Source organism: Phocoena phocoena, chromosome 16, assembly GCF_963924675.1.
Source record: "Phocoena phocoena chromosome 16, mPhoPho1.1, whole genome shotgun sequence".
Classification (NCBI taxonomy): Eukaryota; Metazoa; Chordata; class Mammalia; order Artiodactyla; family Phocoenidae; genus Phocoena; species Phocoena phocoena.
Window position 1 is genome coordinate 38,189,381 of NC_089234.1, and position 26,816 is coordinate 38,216,196.

At 36.5% G+C, this 26,816-nt stretch overlaps 1 protein-coding gene across 2 annotated transcripts in view; it reads right to left on the bottom strand.

Moving 5' to 3' along the window:
• Positions 1-26,816, bottom strand: part of MINPP1 (multiple inositol-polyphosphate phosphatase 1) — a 43,666-nt gene that overhangs the window by 11,572 nt on the left and 5,278 nt on the right. The window contains exons 3-4 of one of the 2 annotated variants that reach the window (XM_065894669.1): positions 25,314-25,411; positions 15,323-15,456 (exon numbers count right to left, since the gene is read on the bottom strand). The exons of the other annotated variant lie outside the window; for it this stretch is intronic. Of the exons in view, the coding sequence (XP_065750741.1) occupies positions 15,323-15,456; positions 25,314-25,411 (232 nt within the window). The remainder of the gene's footprint in view (positions 1-15,322; positions 15,457-25,313; positions 25,412-26,816) is intronic. 2 annotated transcript variants of the gene reach the window in all.

The window sequence follows — 26,816 nt, forward strand, 5'->3', positions numbered from 1 at the left end:
GAAAAGGCTACATATTGTATGATTCCAACTATATGACATTCTGCAAAAGGCAAAACTATGAAGGTAGTAAAAAGATCAGTGGTTGCCAGGGGTTGATGAGAAGGGAGGGATAAACAGGCAAAGCACAGAGGATTTTTAGGGCAGTGAAGTTATTCCGTACAATACTACAATGGCAGATACGTGTCATAATACATTTGTCCAAACCCAGAAGACGTACAACACCAAGAGTGAACCCTAATGGAAACTATGGTCTTTGGTGATAATGATGTGCTAACGTAGGGTCATCAATTTTAACAAATGTACCACTGTGGTGTGAGATGTCAATAGTAAGGGAGGTTGGGGGGCATGTGGTAGGGAGTTTATGAGAAAACTCTGTACTTGCTGCTCAATTTTGCTGTAAACCTAAAACTGCTCTAGGAAATAAAGTTTATTAATTAAGCAACAACAAAAAATCTACTACATGGGAATATATGTGACCAAAAAAGCACATTTTTCCTTCCAAAGAGTTAAAATAGTCCCTCTTAAATAGCTGCTCATGCTTCTACCTGTTTGCCCTGTTATAAATGACTTACTCACATCTCATTTTCTTTGACAAAGTTAAGCAGCACACGTTACACGTAAAAACATACTGTGTTTCTATTCTAAATTACTTCCAAACACCCAAAAATGGGGACGTGGATACCTTCAATTAGTGGAGGCTAAAGAGTTGTGGAGTTTCTGTGTGTGCACATATAGCAGTGATTTTTAAATGTGGGGTTATTTTTGTAACTCTAAAGATGTCAAAACAAATATACAAAAGTATTTATTTATGGTCCAGCTTTCATCAGAAGCCATTAAAGGTATGTGCCAGGTTTCTGTAAAGTAAATCAGTAATTCTTGTGAAGGTAGTGGGTTCCATCTCAGGAACACAACACTCTTTGCTTTGTCTCATAATGAAGAGTGCATCTTAGAAGTGTTCTAAGTCACCTGCTAGGAACTGATTTACTTCACTTAGTACAGGCACAACTGCTGTTTGAAAGAACCAAATCCCCAGCTTCTCCTTAAATATACCCAAGTTCGAGGATGGCATGGGAATTTTTCTGGGTTTTATTCCCAAGCTTCTTCAAAGCAAAGTTGGATTATGATTAAGCCCAAAATACTGGCAACAGCCACTAGGTAAGTGTGTGTATATATGTCTGAATGAGGGAGTACAGAAGTGTGTGTGTGTGTGTGTGTGTGTGTGTGTGTGTGTGTGTGTGTGTGTCTGTCTATCTGTCTGGGGGCTGGGGGGTTAGAAAGACCAGAGAGAACAAGAGAACATAATGTATGGGAGGACAAAAAGGGAAAGAATGTGAAAAAAAAAATCACTTCTCAGTTTACTCAGTTCCTAATATAAGGCCACTGCACATAGTTTTGCCAGAAAATTGCTGAGCGCATGAAGACTGCTACATTCCATTCTACCTATGGTCCCATGTAAATAGCTTTCTTTGTATCATATGGCCATTCAATAAACAGAGTTGTGAGGTTCAAGATGCCATGACATAAAGAACTAGGTTTTTACCTTTAACCACTTAACAAATTAAGAAAAATTCAGATATTCTATAATTTGCTTTGAACATTCCTGTTTTTCTTAAATCATGCTGTTCCTGTTCTCTATATCTTGGCTGCATACTCTAATCCTTCAACAAACATAGACTTCTATTAGTCACACTTCTCATATTAACTATATCTCTGACTTGTAATGATATTCTTTAGAACTCGTAGCACAACAGTCTCCCAAAAAACAAGGAATAAAAAGCCATGGCATAAACCTTTAACTCTGCCCTCTCCCTCTGATAAAAATGCATTAAAACTGAAATGTCACATTTTCCAAAAACTGACAAAACCACTTTTACAGAGGTTCATTTTAGCTTTAAAAAATTTTAACAACCCTAGAAAATGTAAACTACTAATACAAATATAAGAAAACAAATAACCTATATGAAATATATGTAGAAATACACAGTTGGAATTCTAATATTTTAGGGTTGAGATCTGGCCAAGATTTGCTCATTTTAGAAATAAGGAAAAGACAAGTGAATTACCTAATGTTATCTAGCAAGATAAGAATGCAGTTCTCTAAATTACAGTCCTCTTTTTACTTATATAAGTTGGTAAGGAGATCTTATCAAATCTTCCATTAAAAAGCAAATTTAATTTGAAGTCTAAAATTATGTTGTTAACTGAGGTTTGATGACTATGCATGTGTTCAAAGTAAGTAAAACACCCCCCAAAAAGCTCAACTAGAAAAAGAACTGATAATTGCATGTTTTTCCCTAAATGTACTCAGCTTAGATTTTTCTAAGCTCTTAATTCATGTTTCACACTCAACTAATGTTACACAAAGTGTATTTTTAAACATGATCCAGGAATATCAAATAGAGCTTTAGACAACTCATAAAATTCCCATACTTATGTAAGTGCACAATAAGCAACATGAACTGCCAGAGATATGAGATGCTTTGGGAAGAAAATTAGGAGGAAAAAAAAATTTTTTTGAAGTCTTCTTTTACATCTGATTGAAGCATCAGCTCCAATGAGGCATATGGAGAAGCATCAGGTTTGACAGTTTAACACAAATATAGAATGAAATGACTCAAGCATAAAGTTTTATCTCAAGCAAAAATACATAGAAATAACTTTTGCTTCCAGCCAAGATGGAGTAACGGGGACTGGATTTGCCTTCCTGCCTTAAACTACTATATAGCCAAACAAAATACATGAAACAGCAATTTTTAGACGTTCAACAATAGTGAGAATAAGAGCGAGGCAAGGCAAATGAGGTGAATCCCAACAGCTGTCCCATCTTAACTGCCCAGAGCTTCCAGGCTGCAGCACAGGGCAGGGGAACCCAAACAGAGCATGGCAGTCTTCCTGAGTAGATGAGACAGAATTGAAAATTTAGGGAGGCCAAGCTGGCTAGAATACACAGGCTAGAGTATCACAGAAGAGAGATCTACAGGGACTCCCCTCAAGTTTTCAGCTAGTACTGATCAGCTCATGTCTGTGAGAAAACTATCCAAACCCAGACAAAAAGTGTTAAAAAGAAGGAGGCGAAAAAAATCCCCAAAGCTAACACAAGGCCAGGAATAGTTTGTGTTCACACAATCCAGACTAGGAAAACCTCAAAATATACAGGGTGCCAAACAGATGCTCAGGAGGAATTGCCTCAATAGTGGGCCAAAATTAGCCCATAAAAAACATTATTATAAACACAAAAAAGGTAAACCACAGACTAGGAGAATGTATTTGTAAAGCATAAATCTGAGAAAGAATTTGTATCTAGAATATACTTAAAGAACTCTTACAACAACAGTAAAAATGATAAACAACCCAGTTAATAAATGGCAAAAGATCTGAACAGACACTTCACCATAGTAAACATATGGATGCTAAATAAGCACACAAAAAGATGCTCAATATCACTAGTTGTATGGCTGTTAGCATAACTGATACCATCTTGAGCCCTTAGAGTTTCTCCTTCCACTGACCCTGCCCAGAACTGTTACTGTGTAGCAGTGAATCACTACTCTGTCTTCAAGGGCTTTGTAGTTAATAGATATTGTTTAACAATCATCAGGACCAGGTGGCCTCAATGCTCTGTTCGTCCCCAAACAATAAAAACCTTCACTGACGTATTCCCAGTGCCCAGGAGACTCATTACCCATTGGTGAATCCTGACTTAGGAATGCACATCCTATGTCCAAGTTCCCACCCCCATACCCTAAATTAACTATAAAACTGTCCCGATGCCCCCTCGGCGGTGCAGAGTACAGTTGTGAATGCTTCCAGATCACTGTCCGCCTGACCCTGATCCCACCATGTGCGTAAGTTACCCTATAATAACGGATCCATTGATTACATGGAGCGGCCCACCTTTTGTTTTCGTTTCAAGATGCCTTATCAGTTTGGTGGGTACTTTTCATTCCCTCTGTCCTCCAACACTAGTTTTTAGGGAAATGCAAACTAAAACCACAATGAGGTGCTCCAACACACCCATGAGAATGGCTAAAATTAAAAATACCTACCATACCAAGTGTTGGCCAGGATGTAGAGCAACTGTAACTCACACACTGGCGGGGAGAGTTTGGCCGTTTCTCAAAAAGTTAAACATACACCTAAATATGACTCAGCTAGTCCATCTCTAGGTATTAATTACCCGAAAGAAATGAAAGCATATGTTCATACGAAGACCACAAATGTTCACAGCAGCTTTATTTGTAATAGCCTCAAACTGTAAACACCCAAATGTCCATCATAAAGAGAATGGATAAACAAATTGTGTAGTATCCATATAATGGAATACTAAGTAAAATGCTAAATAAAAAGGAATGAATGACTGATACCCACAACATAAATCTTATAACCATTAAATTGAGGGAAAGAAGCCAAACCAAAAAAAATGTGCATATACATACTATATGGTTCCATTATATAAAATTTTAGAAAATACAAGTTAATCTATAGTGACAGAAAGCAGATCAGTGGTCTGCCTGGGAATGGGGGGTGGGAAGTACATTAGAAAGAGTCACAAAGAAATTTCTGTATGCGATGGATAGTTCATTATCTTATTATGGTGATCGTTTCAAGGGTGTATAAATATATAAAAACTCATCAAATTGTATACTTCAAATATGTGTTGTTTATTTCACATCAGTTATACTTCAATATAGTTTTAAAAAATCAAAACAAGTATTAAGAGTTGATATGCTGAGGTCTGGGAAAGAAATCTTCAATGAGCAACCTCAAAAACTCCTCCTCCCATAAAGCCTTTACCAAAGCCCAACAGTTCAAATCAATTCTCCTTCAGTATTTCTTTTTACCTGTTTTAGTGCTGTCATATAGATATCCTCCAAACTAGGATATGAGTTCCTTGAGACAATAATTTAAATGTATTCAACTTCGTATACACCCTCTACTGCCTGCATAATAAGCTGCACTGGAGTAGAAGTAAAACTAAAATCAGGGAAGCACTCACTTAGGAGGCAGTTGCTAAAATCTAACAGAGAAGATATTAGCCTGAATTGAGACAGTAGCAGTGGGGATGAAGAAAAGTCAAAGGACTTGATATAAAACTGGAAGAAAAAAAAAAACAAACCCCACAATATGGTGAGTAGATGTAGAAGGTGAGGGAAATAGAGTCAAGAATGATGCATAGGTTTGTGGCTTGGATGCCTGGGAGGATAAACAAGGATTGTAGATATTCCTTCGGTACATACTAAGCACCAACTGCACGGCAGGCTTGTTCTAGACACTGAGGACAGAGCAGGGAAATAAAGTTCTAGACATCACAGATCTACAGTCTACTGAGAGTCAAAACATGCCTTTCCAGAAGACCAATGGACACTTGAATCTGAACTCAAAGCATAGCCAGGCCCTGCTGGCTTTTACCGTATTTAGCCAGTTATCTTTCAACAACTAGCACTATCCTTGTACCTAGTTAAACTCCACGGAACACTGACTTTGGAAAGTTAGCAAAAAGACAAGCAAGAATATATTCTGAGAATTTAGAATCTGTATACATTCCTAAGAACTTTAAAAGACAAAGCTCATGGTTACAATGGGCTAAGTAATCTCTTGGTGCCACTATACTTTTATTTCAATGCTGCCATCTTATGTTAAAATGTGGAACTACACAACCTTAAAAAGCCATACTCTTATTCAACTGTGAAATATAAAAACATCAAAGATTTGAGAGTCAATGAAAAGGTAGATAAAGGTTAATGAGAGTTATTTAATGACCATAACATATATTTACAGCAATTACTTCTGGTATCTGAGAGTACCCCTGACAAAATGGAAGATCTCATGAGGTAATTAATACATAGTCCAGAATATAAACCTTACTTTGAAAAAGTAAGGAAGTGACTTACTGAATCCCCCCAGTTAAAAAATAAAAATAAAAATATACTAACAGAGGTAATGGGGAATGGGAAAGTAGAATAAAATCCAGATATATCTCATTTATTCAGTAAATTCAATCTGCTTTTCTCATCACAGCTGCTTAAACACCAATAGCTGTTTAAATTTGCTTAAATAGTAAAATTACTGGTTTTAACTTTAATCCCATCACTGTAGTGATGGTTTACGAAGGAAAATAAAGTCAAGATCCTAATAAGAGCCAAGGACTATGCATTTGGAGGACTGGTTATATTTAACCAAAATGTTGACACTTGTCAATTAACATCCTTTGCAATCTCCAATTTTTCTGTGAATTAAAACATGCTATAAAAATTATGTTGAAAAATATTCAGAAACATTGAAGAATATCTTTGATTTAATGTTAATATAAAAAGATAAAAAAAAGAGAACAACCTGTGTACACAGTATCATCTCAAAGTGGGGTGGAGGAGGGATGGAGATAGCAAACAGTAGCCTGGGAACTCTAGAATTAAGTGAAAGACATTTCCTCAGATAATATTAATGACAAAATATTGCTTTTGTACATATGTATACATATACATATATAAACACACTTGGTATAAACTCAATACAAATTCAAAAAAGAACTTTAAAAGTCATGAAGAAAAAAGGTTAATTGTTTTGATAGAACAGATCATAAAAAGTACAAAGATAAAATATTGTTAAAACATTATTATTATACCACACTGGTGTGTGATATTAGCAGCGGGGAGGCTGTGTATGTGGGAGAGGGGGTAGTGTGAGGGAACTTTTTTTTTTTTTGGCGGTACGCGGGGCTCTCACTGTTGTGGCCTCTCCCGTTGCAAAGCACAGGCTCCGGACGCGCAGGCTCAGCGGCCATGGCTCACGGGCCCAGCCGCTCCGCAGCACGTGGGATCCTCCCAGACGGGGGCACGAACCCGTGTCCCCTGCATCGGCAGGCGGACTCTCAACCACTGCGCCACCAGGGAAGCCCGAGGGAACTCTTTAATTGCTACCCATTTTCGTTGTGAACCTAAAACTGCTCTAAAAAAGTCTATTAGCTTTTTGTTTTTTGTAACCTATTATTCTGTCTTTGCTGGGCATATACTGGTTTTCTTGAGAAGTACCCTTAATTTTGGCACTGCTCATAGAATTGGATAGTGTCAATCTGTTTTTTGGAAAGAAATCTGACAGAAGTCTCTAAACTCACTTTCTTCCCTCTACTTATTTAAGAAGATTTCATCTTGATTCAGCTAAATGCATATTTTTTAACAACCCTAACCAGTCTTTTAGTATAGAGAAAACCAGTCTCTGAAAAGCACCTGCCAGTTTCTTCACAATCAGTGCTAACTCTCCTTCCTCAGTTAGAAAAGGAGGCAGTGGCCAAAATCACTTCTTGACTTACAAGGTCAAACTCTCCTTCCTTTAACTTTTTATACTGTTTTACAAACTTACATGAATAGTTATACCATGGCCCATGGCTTTTATATACATTTCTATCTTCTCTCAATTTTAAGAGTCACAAGTGCAATAACTTTATCTTACTCATCACTATATCCAGCTCCTAAGACACTGCCGGACATGTATCACAGTAGATGTTAAAAATATTGTTGAATGAATCTTCTTTTCAATTCACAAATAAAGGGGTAGTCCTCCAAAAGGAGTAAAAATTTAGGAGTAGTCCTCCAAAACGAGTAAAAATTTTCTCCATCTTGCTGATGAAAAGGGAATTAGTTTAAGAAATGAGCTCAAGACCATGAAAATTTGAAGAGACTAAGTAATACAAAATATCGGTTTCCAATATTTGAATAATCACAGCAGCAGAGGGAGGGGAGGTGTGTGAATGTCTGACAAAGACATTAAGGACATGTTTTGACCAGAGAACTCTCGTATACAATAATAATACCACCTTTGTATACTGCATTATACTAAGTGCTTTAATAGACACTACCTCATTTGATTATCACAACAACCCTGTGAATCAGGAGAGATATTCGCCTTTTCAGAAGTGGGGAATCTGCAGCATCAATAAAGCAGAACCAGGACTCAAACCAAACCCAAGCATCTGCCCACTACATCACATTGCCTCTATATTACTGCATCTCATTCAACAAGCCACCCATGAAAATTAGTCTCATTAGCTTCTAAGTATTTAAAAACACAGTCAGCTATTACCTAACATAATGGAGTACTCAGCTTGTTGCATTTTTTTCCCTCTGTACTTCACTTGTGGGTAAGATAAGCAAATTATAAGAAAATAAACTAAAACTGTTAAGATAAAAACAAAACAAAACTTCCTAGCAGGTAATCTAGATTACTATAAATGGACGAACCTCAACTTGGAATGCTTCATCTTCAGATCACATCCAGGAACCACTGCATGTCAGGGACTGTATACACACATCTACAGTTTTAATATTCTTTAGCAATCCCTGAGAGTCAAAATTGCTGACCCCCTAGAAACTGCATTACTAGGTGTACACCGAAGCAAAAGTAAAATAAGTCCCCACAAAAATATGAATACAAATGTTCACAGTAGCATTACTCACAACAACCCAAAAGTGAATATATCCCTAATGTCCATCAACTAATGAACAGATAAACAATATGGTATATTCATACAATGAAACATTATTCAGCCATAAAAAAAGAATGAAATACTGATACATGCTACAACATGGATGAACCTTGAAAACACTATGCTAAATCAAAGAAGCCAGTCACAAAGAACCACATATTATACGATTCTATTTATATGAAATGTCCAGAAAAGGCAAATCCAGATGCAGAAAGTAGATTAGTGCTTGCCTAGTGCTGAGAGGGCTGGGGTAAATGAGGAATGACTACTCATGGGCATGGGTTTTTTTGTTTTGTTTTGTTTTTAATGTTTTGAAACTGAAGTACTGTAGAGTTGATTTACAATGTTGTGTTAGTTTCAGGTATACAGCAAAGTGATTCAGTCATAATCTTTTTCAGATTCTTTTCCCTTATACGTTATTACAAAATACTGAGTATAGCTCCCTGTGCTATACAGTAGGTTATCTATTTTATGTATAGTAATGTGTATATGTTAATTCCAGGCTCCTAACTTATTCCCCACTCCTTTCCCCTTTGGTAACCATAGTTTGTTTTCTATGTCTGTGGGTCTATTTCTGTTTTGTATGTAAGTTCATTTGTATCATTTTTTTTAAGATTCCACATATAAGCGATATCATATTTGTCTTTGTCTGGCTTACTTCACTTAATATGATGATCTCTAGGTCCATCCATGTTGTTGCAAATGGCATTATGTCATTCTTTTTTACAGTTGAGTAATATTCTATTGTGTATATATACCACATCTTTATCCATTCATTTGTCCATGTCAATTAATTGAAGTATAGTTGATTTACAACATTATGTTAGTTTCAGGTGTATAGCATAGTGATTCATTATTTTCATAGATTATACTCCATTAAAAGTTATTACAAAATAATGGCTATAATTCCCTGTGCTGTACAATATATATCTTATTTACTTATCTATTTTATATATAGTAGTTTATATGTCTTTTTTTAAAATTTATTTATTTGGGGCTGCTTTGGGTCTTCATTGCTTTGCATGGGCTTTCTCTAGTTGCAGTGAGCGGGGGCTACTCTTCTTTGCGGTGTGCAGGCTTCTCATTGCAGTGGCTTCTCTTTTGCGGAGCACAGGCTCTAGGCGCGTAGGCTTGAGTAGTTATGGCACGCGGGCTCAGTAGTTATGGCTCATGGGCTCTAGAGCGCAGGCTCAGTAGTTGTGGCTCACGGGCTTAGCTGCTCCGCGGCATGTGGGATTTTCCTGGACCAGGGATCGAACCCGTGTCCCCTGCAGTGGCAGGCGGATTCTTAATTACTGTGCACCAGGAAAGCCCAGTAGTTTATATGTCTTACGCGCATACCCTTATTGTGCCCTGCCCTACTTCCCTCCCCTCACTGGTAACAACTAGTTTGTTTTCTGTATCCGTGAGACTTTGTTTTGCTGTATACATTTGTTTATTTTTTAGACTCTAAATATAAGTGATATCATACAGTCTTTGCCCTTCTCTGTCTGACTAATTTCACTAAACATAATACCCTCCAGGTCCATCCATGTTGCAAATGGCACAACTTTCTTTCTTTTTTATGGCTGAGTAATATTCCATTGTATTTACTCATATACACTGCATCTTCTTTATCCATTTGTATGTTGATGGACACTTGGGTTGCTTCCATATCTTGGCTATTGTAAATACTGCTGCTATGATCATTTTGGGGCATGTATCTTTTTGAATTAATGTTTTCACTTTTTCCAGATACATACCCAGAAGTGGAATTGCTGGGTCATATGGTTGTTCTATTTTTAGTTTTTTAAGGAACCTCCATACTGTTTTCCATAGTGGTTGCACCAAATTATTCTCCCACCAACAGTGCACAAGAGTTCCCTTTTCTCCACATCCTCACCAATATTTGTTATTTGCAGACTTTTTGATGTTAGCCATTCTGACCAGTGTGAGGTGATATCCACTGTTGTTTTGATTTGCATTTCTCTAATAATTAGTGATGCTGAGCATCTTTTCATATGCCTGTTAGCCATCTGTATGTCTTCTTTGGAAAAATGTCTATTCTGGTCTTCTGCCTGTTTTTCAGATATTGGATTGTATGAACTGTTTATATATTTTAGATATTAACCCCTTGTCAGTCATATCATTTGCAAATATTTACTCCCATTTAGTAGACTGTCTTTTCGTTTTGTTGATGGTTTCCTTTGCTATGCAAAAGTTTTTAAGTTTAATTAGGTTCCATTTGTTTATGTCTACTTTTATTTCCTTTGTTTTAGGAGATGGATCAAAAAAATTATTGCTACAATGTATGTCATAGAGTGTTCTGCCTATGTTGTCCTCTAGGAGTTTTATAGTACCTAGTCATACATTTAGGCCTTTAATCCATTTTGAGTTATTTTTGTATACAGTGTTAGAGAATGTTCTGATTTCATTCTTACATGTCATAAGCATTTTGGGGTCATCCTGAAAAAACTCTAAGGAAAGGTGCCATTTTTCTGAATTAGTAAATTCTTTTTTTAAAAAAATTAATTTATTTATTTATTTTTGGCTGTGTTGGGTCTTCATTGCTACGTGCGGGCTTTCTCTAGTTGCAGTGAGTAGGGGCTACTCTTCGTTGCAGTGCGCGGGCTTCTCATTGCGGTGGCTTCTCTTGTTGCAGAGCATGGGCTCTAGGTGTGTGGGCTTCAGTTGTTGCAGCACGTGGGCTCAGTAGTTGTGGCTTGCGGGCTCTAGAGCGCAGGCTCAGTAGTTGTGGTGCACGGGCTTAGTTGCTCCACAGCATGTGGGATCTTCCCTGACCAGAGCTCGAACCCGTGTCCCCTGCACTGGCAGGCAGATTCTTAACCACTGCGCCACTACGGAAGTCCTAAGAAGATTCTTTTTAAGAAGCTGTCAAACTTTTTCAAAGCAGCTATACAATTTTACATTCCCACCAAAAGTGCGTAAGGTTTCCAGTTCCTCCACATCTCACCAACACTTGGGAAAATATATATTTTTTTAATTTTAGCCGGTGAATAAGAAAAATACGTAGTCCTTTCCTCCTCTGTTTCTCCTTTACTCTCACACTATCACCACATTCACAATACTTCTGACGCTTCTGGTTACCAAATGTGTAGGGTTTTTTCCCCCACATTAAGCAATTTTCTGTGACACCAGATGGCTGTTCTAAAATGTAACTCGATTCTGACACTATCTACCTAGAGACAGCATCAGATCCCACAGGCTAAGGGCTCAGTCCCACAAGACTGGCCCCCACTTCAGGTGCCAATTGTAAGCAGTAGGTCATCACCCAGGTTACCCACAATTTCTACCCAGTATGGCTACAGATAGAAGGTTCTCATGACCCCTTCCTCGGGTTTAATTTGCTAGAGTGGTTCAAGAACTCAGGGAAATACTTATTTACATTTACCATTTTACTAAAAATGGATATGACATAGGATATAGATGAACATCCAGATGGAAAAGATGTGCAGGGCAAGGTATGTGGGAAGGGGCACAGAGCTTCCATGTCCTCTCCAGGCATGCCACTCTCGCCACACCTCTACTCATTCACCAATTCACAAGCTCCCTGAAGCTCGTAGCCAAGATTGATCATTAACTCCACTTCCAGCCCTTTCCCCTTCTCAAGAGAATTGTGGGGGCGGGGGTGGGGCGATGGGGCTGAAAATTCCAAGTTTCTAATCATGGCTTGGTCTTTCTGGTGACCAGTCGTCATCCTGGAGCCATCCATGAGCCTATACAGTCACCTCATTAGAACAAGACACTCCTATCACCCAGGAAATGACAATGGTTTCAGGAGCCCTGTGTCAAGAACCTGGGGCAGAGACCAATATATATAATTTTTCTATTATTTTACAGCCAGTTTAGGGGTATTACTGGTATTTCACAGTGGTTTTAATATCTAATAATATAATCAGTAGATAGTTTATTAGTATCTTTTCACATGCTTATTTGCCATCCATATGTCTTCTTTAGTAAAGTATCTGTTCAAATCTTTTGCCCTTTTTAAAAATTGGGTTATGTGTCACCTTACTAGTGAGATATAACTTCTTTATATATTCTGGATTCAAATCCTTAATCATATATATGTTTTGCAATTATTTTCTCCAAGTCTATTGCTTGTCTTCTCATTTTCCAGATAGTGCTTTTCGAAGCACAAAGATTTTTTAATTTTGATGGAGTCCATTTCATCAATTTTTTAATGGATTGTGCTTTTAGTGTTGTATCTAAGAAATCTCTGCCTAATCCCAAATAGGCAGAGTAGTAAATGAAGATTTACTACTATGTTTTCTTCTAAGAGTTTCATTGTTTTAGCTCTTATATGCAGGCCATTGATCCTATATTTTTTGTTTACTTTTTAAAATTGAAGTATCATTGATTTACAATTATACTAGTTTCAGGTATATCACACAATGGTTCAATATTTTTATAGATCATACTGTTTAAGTTATTACAAAATAATGGCTATATGTCTCGACACTGTACAATATATCCTTGCTGCTTGATCTTACATTTTCTTCTAGAAGTCTTCTAATTCTACATTTTATACTTAAATCTATGATCAATTTTTGTGTAGAGTGTGAAGTAAGGGTCTGTCATTTTTTAACATATGGAGGTCCAATTGTTCCAGCACCATTTGTTGAAAGGACTATTCTTTTCTCCAATGCATTACCATGGCATCTTTGTTAAAAACTGACCATATATATCGGAATTTATTTCTTGACTTTATTCTATTCTATTGATCCATTTGTTTACGGCTATAGTTTTATAAGTTTTGAAGTCAGGTATTTATTAAGTCCTTTTGTTCTTTTTCAAAATTGTTTTAGCTCTTCTGGGTGCTTTGCATTTCTGTATAGATTTTAGAATAAGTTTCTCGATTTCTACAAAGAGACTTAGGAATTACAATAGGGATTGCAGTCAGCCTACAGATGATCAATCTGAGTCTTCCAATCCATAAAGATAGTATCTCTCTGCATTTATTTGGGTTACCTTTAATTTCCCTCTGTAATGCTTTGTAGTTTCCAGTGTACAGAAATACTTAATTTTAAAACACCAATGATAAAATTCTTACTTAAGCTTTGAATCTGGTATCAAATTGTAACAGCAAACCTTGCAAAAGTTATTTAAGAATCTTTCAGACACAATTTTAATTACCTCACATTCAACAATGGGACAAACAAATAAACAATGAACAAAGTCTAAAGTCTAACAGTTTTAAAAAGTTCATAAAACCAAGTAGGAAAGAAATTAATGCCTATCTCAAGAGGGAATTTTCCTTGACTATTTTGCCCCAAAAAAGTGTTTGGTAGCAGAAACTAAGTACAGATCTTCCTCCACTTATGATGGGGTTATGTCTCAATAAACCCATCATTAAACTGAAAACATCAATAAGTCAAAAACCTACCAAACATCATAACTTAACCTAGCCTACCTTAAATGTGCTCAAAACGCTTACATTTGCCTATAGTTGGGCAAAATCACCTAATACAAAGCCTATTTTATAATAAAGTGTTGAATATCTCATATAATTTATTGAACACTGTACTCAAAGTGAAGACCAGAATGGTTGTATAGATATAGAAGAGTCGTAAGTACATTAGCAGTGTTTCACTCGTGATCGCATGGCTGACTGGGAGCTGCGGCTGACTGCCAATGCCCAGCATCATAAGAGAGTATCATACTGCATATAGCTAGCCCCAGAAAAGATCAAAATTCAAAGTACAGTTTCTACTGAATGTGTATCATTTCTGCACCATCAAAAAGTCAAAACATCATAAGTTGAACCATTGTAAGTCAGGGAAGAAAACCAGATCTAGTACAGATGGTTCCTAATTCCCAAACCCAAGAAAATTCCACAAACTAAAGTCATATCCACAAACTCACATAATTTCACTCTATATCTGTATGTATATAAAACTTCATATTGCCAACCCAATTAAATACACCATCTTCAGTCTTTCTGTCTCAGTGTTTATAGCATGATTTTCATCTCCAACTGTGAATGTATAAGCTTTCATGGAAGCATATTTATCAAATAAAATGGGGTTTATATTCTACCAAATGTTCAAATTATGAAAAGGTTTTTTTTAAACTTTGAGAAGTATGAATGTTAACAGAGACTTTTTGATGAGAAACTCTCATTTAAAATAAAAACAAAAAAAAATTCATACCAGAAACCATGTACAATTACACTATTTATAATAGCAAAAAACAGAAACTACCCAAATGCCCACTGACAAGAGAAGATGATATAAACTGTGGTATTTATTTACTGAATATTGTACTGTAGTAAAAATGAATGAACTACAGTATATGCAACAACATGATAAATATTGTAAATGTAATGTTGAGGGGGAAAAAAAACAAGTCCCATTTGCTTATGTCTCTAAGCAAAAGTAAACACACTGTTTGGGCACACATACATTCATGATAAAGCCTTTTTATAGAGGCAAAGGAATGATATGCACCAAATGCAGAATAGTAGTTAAAGGGGATAGGGAGTAAATGGGGCAAGGGAGGGCAGGAAAATTGAGTCACTAAGGAACACATAAATAGACACATGCAAATTATTAGTAGTGTTCCAGTTCCTGGGTTGAATGGAGGGTTTATATGTTTATATGCTTTATAACTTACATATGTCATCTAATTCTTTTGTAAGTATAATTATTTTTAAAAAACATAAGCAAAATCTATTTTTTAAAATCACCCATTATAAAACATTTTCCAGAAGCGTAACTGGGCACTCAGAATATATTGGGTTGGCCAAAAAGTTCACTTGGGTTTCTCCGTAAGATCCTAAAACCTGAACGAACTTTCTGGCCAACGCAATACATCAAAAAACAAAATTTTTTAAGTTTTTACCTTTGTTTCTGTTCAACTGCTTTGTCCAAGTGCTGAAAGATATCCTGAAACAGGGTGCAGCTGGATTGACTATTAATCGTATATCCATATCCTCTTTTCCAATATTGTTTCAGATCATTTAAGTATTCTAAAACCTAAAAATACAAATTTAAAAAATCATTACTATTAATTTTTCTTAATGTAACAGACTTTCTGATTTAATAATGATTTTTTCAGAAAAGGTTACATTGTTTAATCACCATTCTACACAAAGTATAGTAGAATCTTAGCATTTACAGAGTTTATACTTACCATTTCAAGCATTTAAGGGTTGAACCTAAAGGTCCATGACACAGAGATTTATGCTGAGACACAAACCCAAATGGGAATGTAGAGACTGACATGCAAGAGCAAGTTAGTAGTACTCACAAGCAGTAATCCAGCATCCATGACAGTTCAGGATACTGGGTTAAAGACATGTGCTCACCTCCGCTTTCTTCTAAAATTATTTTAAGATGATAGCAAAGATATATACAGAAAAAAGAAAAAATGTACATAGAAGAATATTCATTACAGCACAGAAGGTGCCAACAGTGAATCAGGAATTTTTAAGAATTTCAGGAAGGTAGAAACCAGATAGAAAATGAGTTACTTTGGTTCATGTATCAGTTTGGCAAAAACAGTAATAAAAGTAGACCAAGGGGGCTTCCCTGGTGGCGCAGTGGTTGAGAATCTGCCTGCCAATGCAGGGGACATGGGTTTGAGCCCTGGTCTGGGAAGATCCCACATGCCGCAGAGCAACTAGGCCCGTGAGCCACAACTACTGAGCCTGTGCATCTGGAGCCTGTGCTACGCAACAAGAGAGGCTGCGACAGTGAAAGGCCCGCGCACCGCGATGAAGAGTGGCCCCCGTTCGCCGTAACTAGAAAGTCCTCGCACAGAAACAAAGACCCAACAGAGCAAAAAAAAAAAAAAAAAAAAAAAGTAGACCAAGGATATGGAAAGCTGGTACTAGAAGGAATGTGTATTAATACAGATGTTCTAAAGGACAGACTGGCAAAATACACAAAAACACACATCTTTAAGGCCCGTTTAATTCTGTTTCTTATAAACTAATATTCACGGAGGAACACAAGAGACAATGTACAAGAATACCTTAGAGTAGCACTGCTTAAAGGAGCCCCACCCCCAAATTTCCTGGAAATACCTGAATTTCATTAATAGGTAGAGGCTTAAATAAACTATGATATACACATACTATGGAATACTATAAGATTATTTATAGATCTACATGAACTGACATGGAAAGATCTCCAAAACATACTGCTAAATGAGAAGAGCAGGTTAAGAATGATAAATACTTGCTGGCCTCTGCTACTTGCAATAGATCAGACCCACCAACTATTATTGTTGTAGTTCAGTGGGGCAATATTATGCCATTTCTGAACCTATCATGGCCAGAGTGCTCTTTACGTACTGGGTTTTTGTATAAAACCCAGTGTATGTTGTCTAACTGCTGTTGGTAGCAGGAGAAGAGCAAGATGGTGGGGAAGGATTGTACACAGATATGTATAGAAGGAAGATAGCTATCTGTAAGTCAAGGAGAGAGGCCTGGAACAGATACTTCTCTTACAGCCCTCTGAGGAGACCAATACTCCTGACATCTTGATTGCGAACTAGCAAAGGAATACATAATTTTCCTTCTTCATTTTCATGAGAAGTAATTGAAAGCTATCATCTATGCAAGGGGAAGCTCTGGTCAGTTATTTTCAGTGTTTTGATCCTTACGCCTTTCACAGATCTAATTCAAATGCTGGATCTCTTCCTTATTAGCTTTGTAATCTTGGACACATCCCATAATTTAGTTGAGTCTTACTTTCATTATCTGCAAACTGAGAGTTCTAGTACCTCCTGAGAATTGTGCAAAGCCCTCAAAAATGCCCTTAGCACACAGACGTTGTTCAATAAATGTCAATTGCTTTGTGAATTCCTGTAGTTGTGTGCTGCAGTAATTTTTAAAAAAATAAATTTATTTATTTTATTTATTTATTTTTGGCTGTGTTGGGTCTTCGTTGCTGCATGTGGGCTTCTCACTGTGGTGGCTTCTCTTGCTGCAGTACACGGGCTCTAGGCACACGGGCTCAGTAGTTGTGGCACAGAGGCTTAGTTGCTCCATGGCATGTGGGATCTTCCCGGACCAGGGATCAAACCCGTGTCCCCTGCACTGGCAGGCGGATTCTCAACCCCTGCGCCACCAGGGAAGTCCTGCTGCAGTAATTTATATGAGGGGTAATCTTTGTACAATAAACATATTTGTTAAAGACAAAAAAAAATGAATAATACAGTATAATATCATTTACTAGCAAAATACACACAATTACACTGCTTACGTTTCTAAGAATGGTATAAATTATAAATAGAGCACAGAAAAGGTTGAAAAGTACACATCAAACTGACAGGAGTGGTAGATTTCTGTGGAGAGGTCTTGAATTGGAGTTGGTGATTAAGGTAGCCTTTATCTGAATGTCAAACTTGTACTCATGTATCATTTGATCCAACACCAAAAATAAAGGACTAAATCTTGCAACCCAAAAGAGGTACAAGAGAAGACTACACAGTAGTTATGAGCCATTCTTCTCAGAAGAGTCCCTAGAGAAATTAAGTGCAAGCCGTAAGTTTAAGAGCAAGAGCAAGGGTAGGCCACTGCCATATACCAAACACAAAACTAAACATATATTAAAGAGGCAATTAAATTAAGAAGTTAGCAAAAGGAACAAAGTAAACGTTAAAAAAAATTAAAATAAAAAGAATTAGATAAAGTTCTGCCAAATCTATTCAAGAAATAAAACAAAAATAGTATCAGAAATGAAAAAGGAGAGGCGCTTCAAACTGTGGCACAGGGAAAAGGATGTCAAGCAGAATTCGGCAGTCTTGCTGAGTTGAGGAGTCAGAACTCAGAGTTTAATAAGTCTGAAGTGGTTGGAATTAGCAGGGTAGAGTATCAGAGAGGAGGAAGCTACACAGAAAAAGAACTCCAAAAATCGCGGGGGGGTCCCCTTGACTCTGCTGCCAAAGGCCGTGGGAGTTGTAAGCTGATCAATTCCAGAGCTATCACAAGGCTGAGAGATAATTCATGTTCCAAGTGGCCTAAGTAGAGAGAGCTTCCATAGATACCAAGACATCCAGGACTTCAATCAGGACCCCAGAAGAGACATACTTTAATAGTAAAGACATGTGTATAAGTAAGGTTTTGTTTCTGAGTTTTGTAAGGTCAGGTCGAGAGCATGAAACTCAGAAAAATGAAGCCTGAAAAAGATCAAACTGATCCACAAGTAACTTAACTGCAAAATAAAACAAAATTCAATACTTAGAAGACAAAATCCAAGTATTCAACACCATAACATTCACAGTGTCCAGTATCTAATAAATAATTACTGGAAATACATGAAGAAACAAGAAACATGACTTATAACTAGAAGAAAAATCAGTCAGTAAAAGAATCTATCATAAGAAAGAAGGAATGTAAGGATAATTCAATATTAGAAAATGTACTAATGTAATTTCTATGTTAGAAGATTAAAGAGGGAAAAAAAAATCATCTTCCTAGATGCCAGAAATTCAGCAAACATTCCTGATCTTAAAAACAATAAATAAATAGAAGGTTTTAGTAAGAAACAGAAATTTTCTTAACTTGGTAAGGATAACTACTAGTGACTATGCCAAACATCATATTTTGCAATGAAACACTGAAAGTGCTCTTAACTAGAAAATATAAACAAAGCTTTGGGTTTTAAGATGATGGAATTAAGATATATAGGCTCTCTTCTCTCAGAAATCACTCTAAAAAAAGAAGAATGAAAAAGAAATGCAAATGCCCCTTTCAAAGAAATTAGGAGACCTCTGTACCCTGAGCCACCACCATAAATGAGGAAGGACTGCCAAATGCAGTGAAAATCAAACAAAACACAAACAAAACCCCTCAGATAAAACCAACAGAAGACAGATCCTCAAAGCACATGATACACTTGCAGGAGTAGATCCAATAATCCTTTGCTTGAAACAATAAGAACGAAGTCTAAGAGGAGCCTCCCTGGACAGTATGTAACACCATTACAGGAAACAGACTGATCTTCCATCTTTACAAGAAGCATTCTACAAAGAATCTCAGAGAAAAACTCCAAACTGGAAGGAACACGACTTATCTCTGAATAGCTGCTCATCCCTACTGGCCGTCTGAGAAGTAAAAGCTGAATTCACTGCAAAGATGAGTAATAATTTAAAAGGTGCTGGTATCTTTACAAACATACAAATTAAAAACAAGACTGCTACACAGATAAAATAGCCAGAAAAAAAACCCCTCACCCTAGAAATTCTGCTACAGAGAAAATGAAAACTATAATTAAATAAACACAGTATCATGAATTCCAAAGACTTAAGAAAATAAAATAATCATTTAAAAAAGAAAGAGTCCAAAACAAGAAAAAAAATATATGGAAAGAAGCATAAAGATAGAAATATAAACTGGAACAGCTCCAAAAAATAATTGGGCATTATCTAGTAAATTTGAAGTTCTGCATATCCTATGATCCAGCAATTCTACTACAGACATAGACCTTCAGAAATGTGTACATACACACCTATAGACATACACAAGAATATTCATAATAGTCCCAAACTGAAAACAACCCAAATGTTCACCAACAAGATAATGGATTAAAAAACTATGGTAATTCATGTAATGGAATACTATACAGCAATAAAAATAACTGAACTATAGCTACGTGCAGCACCACAGATAAATCTTAAAAACATAATGTTGATAAAAAACTAGATACAAAAAAACACATACTGGATGATTCCATTACATAAAGTTCAAAACATAGCTAAACTGTTTCTTGGGAAAAAGTAATAAATTAGTAGACACTAAACTAACATAATAAAGAAAATGCAGATACACAAATAAGTAATAATAATGGGGACATAATCTCAGATATAGAAGGAAGACATTTTTTTAAATCATGAGATAAATTTGCCAAACTCCACAAATAAATCTGAAAACCTGGAGAACATGAATGACTTTTACAAGAAAATATTAAATACCAAAACCGACCCCAGATGAGATAGAAAATCTAGATATACTTGTTACAGTAGAAGATAGACACAAAGCTGCAAAAAGCTATCCCACAGAGAAGTACATAGTTCATGTGTCATTTCTTTTGTAAGGTTTACCTGACTGCCATTAATCAACTTCCTCCTTTGTGTATCACTATACATTATATATACTTCTGTTATAGCCATCCCATTGTCTTGCAATGGTTTTTTTGTCTTTCACTCCTTGTGACATTCTTTGAGGACAATGCCTATCTTATGTTACTATCTTCAGCTTCAACCAAGTGCCTGGCATGGAGCAGGCACTCAAACAATATCTGCTGAATGAAGGCACAGATGGACCAGCATTTCATAAGGTCTTGGATATCTAATAATATCCAGAATTCTTAGAATTTCATACATTTCTATTCATTTTTAATTCTTAAAACATTTTTTTTATAAATTAATTTATTTTATTTATATTGGCTGTGTTGGGTCTTCGTTGCTGTGCGTGGGCTTTCTCTGGCTGCGGCAAGCGGGGGCTACTCTTCGTTGCGGTACGCGGGCTTCTCATTGTGGTGGCTTCTCTTGTTGCGGAGCACGGGCTCTAGTCACACGGGCTTCAGTAGTTGTGGCTCGCGGGCTCTAGAGCGCAGGTCAGCAGTTGTGGTGCGCGGGCTTCGTTGCTCCGCGGCATGTGGGATCTTCCCTGACCAGAGATTGAACCCGTGTCCCCTGCATTGGCAGATGGATTGTTAACTACCGCACCACCAGGGAAGCCCCTTAAAACATTTTTAATAAAGAATTTCAAACATAAAAATAGAGAACAGGAGAATAATGAACCCCCACGTACCTCTCATCCAACTTCAACAACAATTAACACTTGGCCAATTCTGTTTCAGTTATGCCCCTACCACCACCACTGGATTATGCTAAAGCAAATCCCAGACATCATTTTATTGCATCTGTAAATACTTCAGTATGTAAACCTATTTCATAGTGAAAAGTCCTAAGCAGAGATTTTTGTGTCAAATTACTGAAAAAGAAAAAAAAATCACAGGAAACATCTAAATCAAAAGAAAACTTTAGGGCTTCCCTGGTGGCGCAGTGGTTGAGAGTCCGCCTGCCGATGCAGGGGACACGGGTTCGTGCCCCGGTCCAGGAAGATCCCATATGCCACGGAGCGGCTAGGCCCGTGAGCCATGGCCGCTGAGCCTGCACGTCTGGAGCCTGTGCTCCACAATGGGAGAGGCCACAACAGTGAGAGGCCCACATACCACAAAAAAAAAAAAAAAAAAGAAAGAAAACTTTATATTTTTTAATGAAGAATCTAACTTATTTGCTTTTACTATATAAAAAGAAAGTCTCTTATTCAATTAATTTAAACATGTATTTCAAATTTTCAAATCATGGTCATTTAAATGAGAAGTTCTTTGAAAGCGGCGGTGGGATGAAGTGGGAGATTGGTACTGACATATGTGCACTAAAATGTATAAAATGGATAACTAATAAGAACCTGCTGTATAAAAAATAAATAAAGTTCAAAAAAAATATGAGAAGTTGTTTAAAGGTACCTACACAATGGAGAAATCTGGAAGGTGCCACTTTAATCATATGATCAAACATATCATCATCAGTGATGTGACAAACTGACATCATTCCTTCTGATTAGACGCACTATATAAGAATACTTATATAGTATTCTTGTCAAAAATGTTTAAACCCCAATCTAATCTTAAGTGAAAAAACAGACACAAAGACATTCTGCAAAAAAGCTGGCCTAGATGCCTGCAAAATGCCAGTGTATAAAAGACAAAAGAAAGGCTGGAACACTCTTCTAGATTAAAGGCATGACAAATAAATACAATGAATGATCCTTGATTAGATCCTGAATTTAAAAAAAAGTGGGAGGGAGATGCAAAAGGGAGGAGATACGGGGATATATGTATATGTATAGCTGATTCACTTTGTTATAAAGCAGAAACTAACACACCGTAATAAAGCAATTATACTCCAATAAAGATGTTTAAAAATTTTTTTTAAATAAAAGCTATCAATATAGGATTCTATTAAGACAAGTGTGAAAACACGAATACTGACTGTATATTAGACAATACTGTACTATATATGCATATGTAAATTTACATTTTATTATGATTATGTAGGAGAAGTTTCTTGTTTAGATGTATGTCCAAGTATTTAAGGGTGAAGTGTCTTGATGTTTAGAAAGAAAAAGGTTACATATATATGTGACAGAATAAATGTCCCTCAAAGATGTCTACATCCTAACGCCTACAACCAATGAATGTTATCTTACATGATAAAAGGGAATTTGCAAATGTGATTAAGTTAAGGAGCTTAAGATGGAAAATTATCCTAGACTATCTAGATGGGCCCAATAATCACAAAGATCCTTATAAGAAGTAGGCAGGAAGGACACAGTAGGAGATATAACAATGAAGCCGTGGTCATAGTGATACAAGGAATGCAGGTGGGCTCTAGAGACTGGAAAAGGGCAAGGAACAGATTTTCCCCTAGAGTCTCCAGAGAGAACACAGCCCACTGTTGATACCTTGATTTTAGCCCTGTAAAATTCATTTTGGACTTCTGACTTCCAGAACTGTAAGATAATAAATTTGTGTTGCTTTCAACCACTAAGTTTGCAGTAATCTGTTATAGCAGCAATAGGAAACTAATAGATTATAAAGAAAGAAAAACAAATGTGGCAAAAAAGGTTAAAAACTGGTGAATATAGGTGAAGGACATGAATGTTCATTCTGTTATTCTTACAACTTCTGTCAGTTTGAAATTTTTGAAAATAACTTGTGGGGAAAAAAAGAGAGAAGTTCATATGCAATAAAGAGATAAAAGGGTAATCCTAAAAATAAAAGGAAAAGAAAAACAAGTAGCATAGAATCTAAGTCACCTAATAGTTCCATCTTTTACGATATGGAAATAAAAGCACAGAGTTGTTGGTCTTTGGAAGTAAGGGACCACATGGATATAGCTACTCAGAATACAAAAAGGGCAGATAGCCAGGTAAGCATATGCCAAATATTCCAACAACTGTAGTAACTTGGGCAAATAAGTTGTTCTTCTGTTAAAAAGTAAATTTCCCTTTTGCCCACACCCCTCAGTCATTTACACAATACTGAAAATCCCTTCAATTCTGTTTATTGGCTTTTTCCCCTACAGCAATCTAGGTAGGGAGAAAAGGGAGGTGAGGAATTTTGACACAAGTGAATGGTGACCATAAGTCTCAGTTTATACCTATACTGGTGTAATTATTACTGGTTCCCCTTTCACTTTTAAAAGTATTCAATTTAGGAGATTCCCTAGTGGTGGAGTGGTTAAGAATCCACCTGCCAGTGCAGGAGACACGGGTTCGAGCCCTGGGCCGGGAAGATCCCACATGCCGTGGAGCAACTAAGCCCATGTACCATACTACTGAGCCTGCACTCTAGAGCCTGCGAGCCACAACTACTGAAGCCTGCGTGCCACAACTACTGAAGCCTGCGTGCCTAGAGCCTGTGCTCTGCAACAAGAAGCCACTGCGATGAGAAGCCCGCGCACCACAACAAAGAGTAGCCCCCACTCGCCACAACTAGAGAAAGCCCGTGCACAGCAACGAAGACCCAATGCAGCTAAAAATAAATAAATAAATTTATAAAAAATAAAGTATTCAATTTAGAACATAAATTTTATGATCATCCTAAGCATAGAGTATTTCAAAGAAGGGTAGGCCAGGATGTTTCTGAAGTGATAGTTATGGACGTTTAGAGGAGATGAGAAGTGTTTTGAGTACTTGAGACAGAGAAAAAGTAGATCATCAGGGAGCAATTCAGGAGCACAGAGAGGAAATACATACACCTATTACTTCTGGCGCTCAGCATCCTAGAGCAAGCAACCATCGAGGGCTCTTTTCCCTTCTTCCAACTTACCGGCTAGGCCCTACATCTGCATTGGCATAATACTACAGAAAAATCACCTTTAATCTGGTTGTTGGTCACTTTAGTCTTTAATTAACAAAATAAAGCACTTGTTTTACTTTCAAATGTACATTAGCTCTCAGCTTAAAAGCTTGCTTCTAACTGACAAATAGTACACTTCTTTTCAAAATTTGAGGTTAAATTCTGAAGTTAATAATTGATTTTCATACAGAATGCTGAAGGTTCCATATATATGCAAGGGATGACTGAAGTTTCTAAAGTCCGTATTTCTGAATGACCCATACATAAAGATACATCTTACTCTCATCCATCAGAATTCTATCCAATGCCTTGATCCTCAATACTTAAGAAAACAATTAACACTTTCCTACCCCACCTCTCTGGCTCCCAGCATCCCAGATTTGATCAGAATTTGCCTCCTTTATAGTCACCAGAGGTCTGTCTGCCCTTCTCTCTCTAGAGTCTAAAAGTCTACAAAGAAACAACATGAATGAAGAGGAACGAAAGGGAATACAAAGTAGCCAGGCAGAACCAAGATGAATCACTGCCATCACTGGGTAGAAAACAGAACTCTATTTATTATGAAAACTTTATAAAAGAATAGGTATTTGGAAAACCATTCATCCTCTCTGAGCTTTGGCTTCCTATAAAAAGAAGAATTTGGATTATATTAGCTCTATGATCCTTTCCAGCAGTAAAATTTGATGATGGGTTAAGTAGGTTTTTAACTGGGTGGACTTAGAAATCAAATCACAATGGAAGAATGTTTTCCAGAGTTTTATGAACCTAAACTATTTACAAGTAGGTAGGTCCTATCTGAACAATTAATCTCTCTTTTTAAGGAAAATTACAAGATAGTCAAAGGCACTTAATGTTCCCTACTCTGCTTATTTTTTGAAAAGCTGCTTCAAATAAAGACAACAATGAAAACCATGCAAAAAAAAAAGCAAAGAAACTGCAAAAGTAATACTTACCTTTGCATCATCTATGTCAAAAACATCACACCAAGGAGATTTAACACCTTTAATTGCCAGGTCAAATGAACAGGTGAAAAAAGCTACCTGAATTAAATCTGAGAGAAAAAAAAAGGTAAAATTTGTAGGTTACTATTTCCTGCAGTTTTCCAAAGGCTGAATATCTACAGAATGCCAAGGACTTACTACATAAAACATAACTTGATTTTGTTACTTTTAGAGGATTAGAGGAGGGGAGATAAAGTTATAAAAGGTTTTAGTCCCCAACTTGAAAGTCAGTAATGACAAAGAACATTTATTGAACAGTTCTTTTAACTACACAATTCACATTATAACTATTAAGAAGAAGCAAGTACAGAGAAGGATATAAAAAAGAAGAGAAGACTGCAAAAGGTAAAGAACAAAGAAAAGGCAGACTGAGGAGTCAGGAGGAAGGTGAAGCAAAGGGTCAAGGAGAGAAACAAAGAGGGAAAAATCACACTATGAGACCGGACTCTGACACTAATTATCTTGGGTAAGTCACTCTAGGCTTCCTGGGTCTCAACCCAAAATAGGCAAAGGATTTATTCTTTTGTCAAGCAATATCAAAGGACATATAATTAATATATCCATAACACATAAAGGGTACCTATGATCAATAAGAAAAAACATAAAAATAATCCAATAGAAGATGGCCAAGGTTATGAAGAGGCAATCCTCAGAAGGAATGAAATAGCTAATAAACATAGGAAAAGATGTTCAATCTTACAAGTAACCAAAGAAATGCAAATTAAAGCTAGATATCATTTTTCATTAATTAAATTGGCAAAAGTCAAAATGACTAATAATATCCACTGTCAGATGAATTGGGGGAAATGAGCATTCTCACATATTGCTGATATAAATTTTTCTACACCTTCAGAGAACAATTTGGAAGTATATGTTAAGATGTAAAATATTCATGCACCTTAAGCCAACAATTCTACCTATAGTTACCTTATAAACTCTCAAGTGCAAAAAGCAGACTATAAGAATGTCCACTGTTGCGTTATTTCAAAGAGTTAAAAACTAAGAAAAACCTTAGTAGGAATGTAATTTCCTATAAAATAAAGAATTTGGACTGTATTAGCTCCAGCCTCTCTGACCAGTAAAACTTGATGATGGGTTAAATAAATTTTTAACTATCATTTACCTAAAAAAGTAATCATATATATCCTATAAAATAACAGAATTTTTAAAAATGAGACAGATACATTGCTAAGTAAAAATAAGTTACAGAAAATACATACAGCATCACCTTTCTATGCAAAAAAAAAAAAAGTATTTAAATAGCTAAAATATTTTTGAACAGTTACTCTGTGCCACGTACTGTGCTAATGCTTTGCATGAATTAATCTCATATAATCCTTGCAATAATCCTGTGAGGCAGGTACAATTCCTATATCCATTGTACAGAGAAAGAAACTATGGCACAGTGATATTAAGGAACTTGCCAAAGATCACAGAGTTAGTCAATAATATAAC